Source organism: Ictidomys tridecemlineatus, chromosome 9, assembly GCF_052094955.1.
Source record: "Ictidomys tridecemlineatus isolate mIctTri1 chromosome 9, mIctTri1.hap1, whole genome shotgun sequence".
NCBI classification, from domain to species: Eukaryota; Metazoa; Chordata; class Mammalia; order Rodentia; family Sciuridae; genus Ictidomys; species Ictidomys tridecemlineatus.
The window spans coordinates 58,490,744-58,499,038 of record NC_135485.1 but is presented as its reverse complement, the minus strand read 5'-3'; the positions used below and the strand labels follow the sequence as shown (position 1 = coordinate 58,499,038).

The 8,295-nt window shown below is 40.6% G+C and overlaps 1 protein-coding gene across 2 annotated transcripts in view; it reads left to right on the top strand.

Annotated features, from left to right (window-relative positions):
* Positions 1 to 2,523: 2,523 nt before the first annotated feature.
* Positions 2,524 to 8,295, top strand: part of Ccni (cyclin I) — a 21,384-nt gene continuing 15,612 nt past the window's right edge. Inside the window, exon 1 of one of the 2 annotated variants that reach the window (XM_040292274.2) lies at positions 2,524 to 3,091. In XM_040292274.2, the coding sequence (XP_040148208.1) occupies positions 3,020 to 3,091 (72 nt within the window). In that variant the 5' untranslated portion in view covers positions 2,524 to 3,019. The remainder of the gene's footprint in view (positions 3,092 to 8,295) is intronic. The other variant, XM_005337265.4, reaches the window with a different exon arrangement.

Sequence of the window (8,295 nt, the reverse complement as noted above, 5' to 3'; positions counted from 1 at the left end):
TATGTGACCTTTTGTGATTGGCTTCTTTCCTGTAGCTGGTTTCAAAGATCATCCATAGCACATAGGAGAACTTTCTTTTTAAGGCTAAGTAATATTCTATTGTACAGATTTACTACATTTGACTTGTAACCCATCAGTTGATAGCTGTCTTAGTTTTCTGTTATAGTAAAATAACTGAGACTGGGTGGTTTATGGATGAGAGAGAGAGAGTGATTGGTTTCTTTGGGCTCGAAGTTCTGGGAGTCCAAGAGTAAGGTGCTGGCATTTGCTTGGCTTCTAAAGAGGGCTTCCTGGTGGTGGAAGGGGAAGTGGGTACATGTGGAAGGGTAGAAGAGATCACATGGCAAGAAAGGCATCAAGCAAGGGAACCAAGAAAAATGAACTCATCTTTTAACAACTTATTCTTTCAAAAATTAATCCATTCTCATGAGATCTGACCTGTCCAGTGATTAAAGACATGAATCCCTCTTTAAGACTTCACATCTCACAACACACATAGGGGACATAGCATCAGCATGAGGACAAACCATATTCAGACTATGAAGACAGACATTTGAGTGTTTTGCTTTTTGCCAACTATGAGTAATGCTCTGTGAACATTTGAGTATTTCTTGAGTGGATAGATATTTTCATTTTTTTTTTTTTAGTGTACATACACCTAGGAATAGATCCCCCCCACCCCTCGCCCCCAGGGGATTGAATCCAAACTCTTGCACATACTAGGAAAGAACACTATCATTGAGATACACTTCTAGCACCTATTATTCTTACAAAAGTGAAAATAAGGAATATTTTTTTGCCCAACAATGGAATTATACTACTTTTATGCTTAAATGTTGGCTATGTAAAATGAAGAACACTTAATACGGAAAAAGGCTACATGAAGGGAAAAAGCAAGACACAAGATAACCTAGGTGAAATCCTTCCAAGGATTCCCATGGGGTTTCTCAATCCATACTATCTTATGGATCTGTCCCCTGCCTTCCTATATGGCCTGGGCTCTGCCCCTCAATTCTCTGAGGGCCTGCCACACTAGTTTCCCGGGACTTTTCACAGTGTCAGCTTTAGAACCTTGGCACATGTTACTTCCTCCACCCATCTCATTCTTTGCCCACTTTTTTGCCCGGCGGTGGTTTCAAATCTCATTTTAAATGTCACTTCACCAGAGAAACCTCTGATACTCCAAACTAGGCTAGTGGTAACTGTTTCCATAGCAGCCTGCAGTTTTCCACTTTAATACTTTTTAATACTGGTAATTGTTTATTCAGTAATCAAATATTGAGTCTTTTACATGTACCTGATAAAAGAAACCATACAAGATTCCTGCTATCTGTGATCTTATATTCTAGGGAGGGGAAGGCACAAATAAACAAATGAATGCATTGGGTAATTTTAAGTATTGATAATTAGCTCAAGGGCTACCTCTGCTTGGACTGTAAACTCCTTGAAGACAGAAGCTATTTCTTTCTTGGTTACTTCAACATTGCTCGTCTGCTGAATAAACTCAATGCTGTACGACCTTTTTTTTATTGTTATAACAGGCATAAGGAAGACAAAGATGGAAAACCCCAATGAGGTTATATTTATAAATGGTTGAGTTTAAGGTTTTCTTCTCTCTTCCAAAGAATTCTGTTAAGACTATACAGTCTTTTAATAATTAAAACAATTAAAAGATAGGCAAAAATTATCATTTGGAGTAAGACGCATTTACGTCATCCACTCCTTAAGAACCTACTTATTAATAACCCTAAAAAATTCAGACACGTTGGTTAAATGGATAGAATTCTCTTGGCACACTACCAAGCAGGCTCCTAGCCATCAGCAGTACAATTTAATGCTTTAAATGAAGCCTTAAGCACCGATGATGTACCCCCCCACAACTCCATTTTCTGATTTCTAAAGCTCTTCAAAAACCCCCTTCACCCACAGGATGTGGCAGCAGGGGAGGAAAACAAACTACAAATTCTTTTACACGCCAACGATAAAGAAGACGTTTTTTGCGAAGTCAACAAGAATTTAAGATTTTTACTCAACAGATCCCCAGCCCCTTATGTATAAATCCTTCTGTGTTGGAGATAAGCTAGATTGGAAAAAACCAGGTGGCTATAGGTTGGCAGAAGAACAGACCAGACAACCCTGCCCCCAGGCGAGCGCTCAGCTGCTTCTTTCTTCCCAGGAGCGCATGCGCAGCGTACTCTCCGGCCACCACACGCCTCTTCAGCTAGCCGAGAGGGCACTTACGTCATCGTGAGGTTCAGGAGAGACCCTTCCGCACCTTCAAAGAAAACGAGTCCGCGGGCTTTCAGCTCATCTTAACCCACGGAAAATGTCCTCCCTTCTTCCACCCAAGTGTCAACGACTTCTCCAGTCCTTCTACAATAGCCTAACTTTTGGGCAAACTTCTCTTCGTGTTGGTTGGACAGAAAAAGCGACGGAAAGGAAACAGGGTGAGCAACTAATCCAGTGTTGTTTACAAGGAGCGGACAGGCGAGGAATCAGTCCGCGAAGGCGGAGCTGAGGCAGCCGGCACTTCTTCCTGTCTTCCCCTCCCTCCCCAGCCTTCCCCGCGAGCGGACGCGGCAGCGCCTCTGTCTCGCTTTTTCTTATTTTTCCCCCTTTCCCCTTTCTTTTCTTTTCTTTTCTTTTTCCCCTTCCCCCCCTTTCACCATTTCCCCTCGGAGGCGCTTCCCCCGGGCAGGGGCAGAGCCGGTCTCACCCCCCGCCTCTCCCCGGCCCCCGCCGCCCTATGGCGAGAGGGAGCCCCCTCCTCACCCAGGCACCAGCGGCGGCGGTTGGAGGAGCGGGACCGGCGGTGGCGGCCTCAGGTCCGGGGTGGTCATGGAACTAATTCGCTGACCGACCTTCTGGCCGCAGCCGTGCGTCCCGCTCGAGCGCCAGCTACCGCGCCCCCCCCACCCCGCTGGGTTCCTTCTCTTCTCCCTCCTCTGTCGGCCCGGTCCTAGCCCTGCGCGCCCCCGCCGCTGCGCGAGAGGAAAATGAGGTGGTAACGGGCCTGCGGATGACCCCGCGTCACCACTTTGAGGCCTACAGCTCTGCCGGGGAGGAGGAGGAGGAGGAAGAGGAGGAGAAGGTGAGGGGCGGGGGCGGGGGGCTCGACGCGTGTCGGTGACCGCCGCCCGCGCGCTACGCCCCTGCTGCCCGAGTGGAGGCGCCCGGCGGCGCGCTACTCATCCGAGCTGCCAAGCACGGTCCCCCTCTGGAGGAACCTAGGGACGACCCCTCGCTCTCTCCCCGAAGTATCCCGGTACCTCCTGGGTTTTGAAACAATGTGCGGGGTTCCCTTTCGGGCCGATTTTTCAGTTAGCAAGTAACTTTTTAGTAATAAAGGCACATTCTCTGCTCGGCCGTATGAGTTCCAGGCTCCGCACATCTGTAGCATTACACAAAGGGGACACACCCCCACCTTCACACTCGACGGATCTTTTCTCTACTGCTCCTAGATAACGTGGGTTTCGGAGCCGAGTCAGTGGGGAGGACTGCCAGGACGCTAGGGCCGGTGGGGGAACCCGTAGAGGTGAGAATTGAGTTGCACCCTGAACTAGAGGTTAAAAGTACCAAATTTGGAGAAGAGGGCCAAAGGCTCTCTACCGAGGAAGGAGTCCTGTTACAGACCATTTCGGCAAAAATTGAGAATTAGGAAGCAAAATAGGAAAGCATAACCCATCAAGAAGTAGGATGGATTCAGACTGAAGGTCTTTCTTTGTCAGGTTAAACGATTTCAATTGTCTTCTGCCACTCAGTGTTACACCAGCATTTGTAGATGAGAGTTATCTGCCAGGCACTGTTTGTTCTTCATTCTCACAAAGACTCCACCCAGGTGATATGAGACTCATTTTACAGATGAGAAAAACTGAGACTCCACAAGATTTGCTTCCCTTTAGATAACAGCGAGAACCCGCTAGCCAGAGTTTAGTCTGAATCTTAGGCTCTAATGACTCCATCCTGAAAATGAATTTGTTGAAAAGATTAGTAGGAGTCTTATCTGCTTCTAGTTTTTCCAGGTCAATTGTGGTAGAAAGTAACAGACTAACTAAGAAAGAATGGACAGGGTTTAAATTAGTTAAACTAGGACTAGAATAATGAGAAAAGAATGCCATTCCCTTGGACCAGGAAAAGTTAAATACTGAATGTAAGGATAGACTATTAGAATCAACATAGGTTGGGAAGGTATAATAGACGTGAACTGTAGTTAACAGGTAAATATTGTATGTGGTAGTGTGACGTTCTAGTAAGTTTCAGTGGAACTCTTTCATATCTTGGTCAAAATTGGAAGCAAGATTGTATGTATTTTATTTTGATTGCATTTTCTTTCCTTTATTTTTTGGTACTGGGGATTGAAACCTGGAGTGCTTACCAACTGAGCCACATCATGGCCTTTTTTTTTTTGGTGGAGGGTCTAGAAACAGGATCTTGCTGAATTGCTTAGGTCTCCTTAAGTTTTGTTTTGGGGGCTGGGGATGTGGCTCAAGCGGTAGCGCGCTCGCCTAGCATGCGTGCGGCCCGGGTTCGATCCTCAGCAGCACCACATACCAACAAAGATGTTGTGTCCGCCAAGAACTAAGAAAAAAATAAATAAATGTTAAAATTCTCTCTCTCTCTCTCTCTCTCTCTCTCTCTCTCTCTCTCTGTCTCTCTCTGTCCCCCTCTGTCTCTCACTCTCTCTTTAAAAAAAAAAAAAGTTTTGTTTTGGTACCAGGCATTGAACTCAGGGGTACTCCACCACTGAGCTACATCTCCAGCCCTATTTTGTATTTTATTTAGAGACAGGGTCTCACTGAGTTGTTTAACACCTCACCTTTGCTGAGGCTTCACCCAGTTTTTTTTTTCTTCTTCTTATTTTAGTTGAACATGGACTTAGTACCTTTGTTTTACTTATTTATTTATTTTATGTGGTGCTGAGGATCGAACCCACTGCTCCACATGTGCAAGGCAAGTACTCTACCACTGAGCCACAACCTCACCTAGTTTTTGAGGCTGGCTTTGAATTGTGATTCTGCATCAGACCCTACCATCTGCAGGGTCGGGGGATCGCCTGGCCAGGCAGGCTGCTTTGGGATTACAGGCTTGTGCCCTGGTTGTGTAATACTTTTCAAATGAACTGTATTTACCATTCTGTGCATGCTTGTTCATCTTTAAAATGGATTTAATAATTCCAACTTCATAAAGTATGAGGATTACATGAGTTAATATGGCATATACTTTGAACAGTAGCTGGCCAAATAGTAAACACTCAATGCTTTTATTTGGTAAGCACCTAACAAATATAAGCTTATTATTTATTATGGTACTAAACTTCAGAGTTTTGTTATCAAGGAACTAAGGGTTGGTAGGAGACAGCCTACCAACCAATGAATAAAATGCAGAAGTTGAATTGTGCCCAAGTGCCCATGTAGGAAAGCAGGGTGCAGCTGGCTGGGCCATTCCAGAGGGTACCATTCACAGACTGATAGTAATTTATGAAGGAGTGTAAGCCTGAGAAGATGATTTTTAGTTGAAAGAATAGTGTATGGAAAGAGCAGATTTTGGAATTAACCTGTGGTTTGTTTCTGCTGTTGTATAAAGTCAAGGAGGGAGTATTAGAATGTGAAATTCTGTGGGGTCAAGTCTGTCACACTTCAGAGGAGGAACTAAGATTCAGGAGTCGGCATCAGTACAGGATTAGAGTTGGTATTGTGATCATAAACACAATAATTATACATTAATGAAATTGTTTATATTATGTACCCAGTACTGTGCAGCACTTTTCCTCAGAAGAGTAGGTGGTCCTGAGTGTAATAATGTTCCTGCTGTTCAATAAGCATTTTATGAATTAGTAGCTCAGAAATTAGGCTGTTTGTAAGTGTGGAGAACAATATAGTAGAAGTAGTTGAGAATGGGAGGAGGAGGAATGTGAAATTCAAAATTAATTTTGTGTGGAATATGTCTACCCAAATTCGGATTGAACAGCCCTGGTTTGAAAAAGCAAAATGCTTCAAAGTCCAAAAATTTCTTGTTGCATGCTGACTTGAGACCACAAATGGAAAATTCCATACCTTGAAACTTTGTTTCATGTGTGAAATTACTGAAAAAAATATGATTACCTTCAGACTATATTTAAAATTAATTTCCTGTTTTGACTAGGACCCCATCCAAATTCATTATGTATATCCAAATATCCAGAATCAAAAAATAAAATAAAAACACTTTTGGCCCCAAGCATTTTGTGTAAGGGGTACACAATTTATATATAACTTGTGTGTACATATGTGTATATATAAATTTATATTTCTTTTTAGAGACTATTCTGCATGGCACTAAGAATAGGCATATATAAACAAGATATAACTATAAAGCTCTTATTAAAAAAACTAAAATTGTATTTTAAGTGTATTTTATTCCTTAGCAGAATTCATTATTCATGTGACTTAAATAATCTGTTTTGCACATTTTAAAATAGTCTGGTACATTGTCAGTAAAAATGAAAAATGAAGCCCATGGTATCTCCATATCATGATTTCTGTCTTAATAGTATTATAAAAGGAAATACTAATTTAAGTATTTTCATAAGTTATGTGCTTTTTTCTTTTTTTCTACAGTATTTGTAAATAACTTAAAACTTACATCTTTTGCTCAGATTTCACTTGTTAACCTTTCATTTTATTGTTTTTATCTCCCTCCATGTATAAATTGCATACATTATGACTTTTTACTTCTAAAATGATCAGTGTGTATTTTCTAGGAATAGAGATATTCTCTTGACAAACCACAGTACAGTTTTTAATTTCAGTAGATTTCAAATTAATAAGACAATTTTGTGTAATCTACTGCCCATATTCCACTTAATGTCATTTGACACATTAATGAGCCTTATAGCTTTTGTCTCCCTCCAGTACAAAATTCAGTTCAGAATCCAGTCCAGGCTAGGTATTGCACTTTCATTTTTCTGTAGCTTCGTTTAATCTGGAACATTTCTACAGTTAACCGTTTTTTTTTTTAAACTTGCATTTTTTTATGTACCATTTTTAAAAATTTTAAGAAAAATTTTAAACTTTTTTCCCTTTGTTACATTTCCCTAGTGTGAGGAAAGAAATTATTTTTCCCCTATTAATGTGGTGTATTATGTTAATTGATTTCTCATCATTGAGCCAATCTTGGGTTGTGGGACAAATCCCTCTTGGTTATGGTTTATAATAAACCTTTTTATGTTACAGAATTCAGTTTGGTGGTATTTGGTTGAGGAATTATGCATCTTATTTAGGTGGAGTTTTCTAGTTATGCTTATCTAGTTTTGGTAGCAGGGCTTCATAGAATTGAGTTGGGAAGATTTCTTCTATTTTGGGGGGAAGAGTTCATAAAAAAAAAATTGGCATTTTTTTCTGTAAATGTTTGGTAGAATTAACCAGCGAAGCCATCTGAGCATGGATTTTTTTTCTTAGTAGCTTTCCTATCTTCTAATGGCTATTCAGCTCTTAAGTCAGTTTTCGAAGTTTGTTTCTTGGAATTTGTCCATTTCTTCTAAGTTGTCCTAATGTATTTGCATATAGTTGTTGATGAAATTCTTCTATAATTTTTATTTCTGTAAGGTAGGGTACATAGTAATATCCTGTTTCTATTTCTGATTTATCTTTTCTGGTTTTTTTTTTTTTTTTTTTGGTTGTTGTTGGTAAGACTAGCTAAATGTTTGCCATTTTGATTTTACCAAAGGACCAACTTTCATTAATTTCTCTATATTTAACATTCTCTACTTCATTCATTTCTTCTAATGTAATTTCTTTGCTTCTGGATTGCTTTAGCTATGGTTTTATTTCTCCATTATCTAAAGGTGGGAGGTTAGGCTATATTGATTTGAGATCTCTTTTTTTTTTTTTTTTGTATAACATATTTTCAGATATTTCCCTCTGAGCACTCCTTTCATTGCATTCTATAAGTTTTCATATGTTATGTTTTCATTTTCACTTATCTCAAAAGTGTTTTTTGATTGGGACTTTTTTCTTTGATCAGATTCCATTGTTTTAAAAAAGTCGTTAGAACATCTACCTTTTAAAAGTCTTAGGCCTTCACTATAGGAGATCGGAGTCTAGGAATTCCTTGAGCCCAGTTTTATTCTTCTGTACATGTTTCTGTCCCTCTTTGTCCTCATCTACACCTCCTGAAAATAATTTTCAAATCAAGCATTGTAAGGGAAAAGTCCTTAGTGGCAGCTAGTTGTTGGGGTATGTTTAAAAGGCAGATCCTGGTGAGCCATCCTGTAGGGTATAGCTAATGGCATGAAAAAATTACTTAAATTTGAGGTTT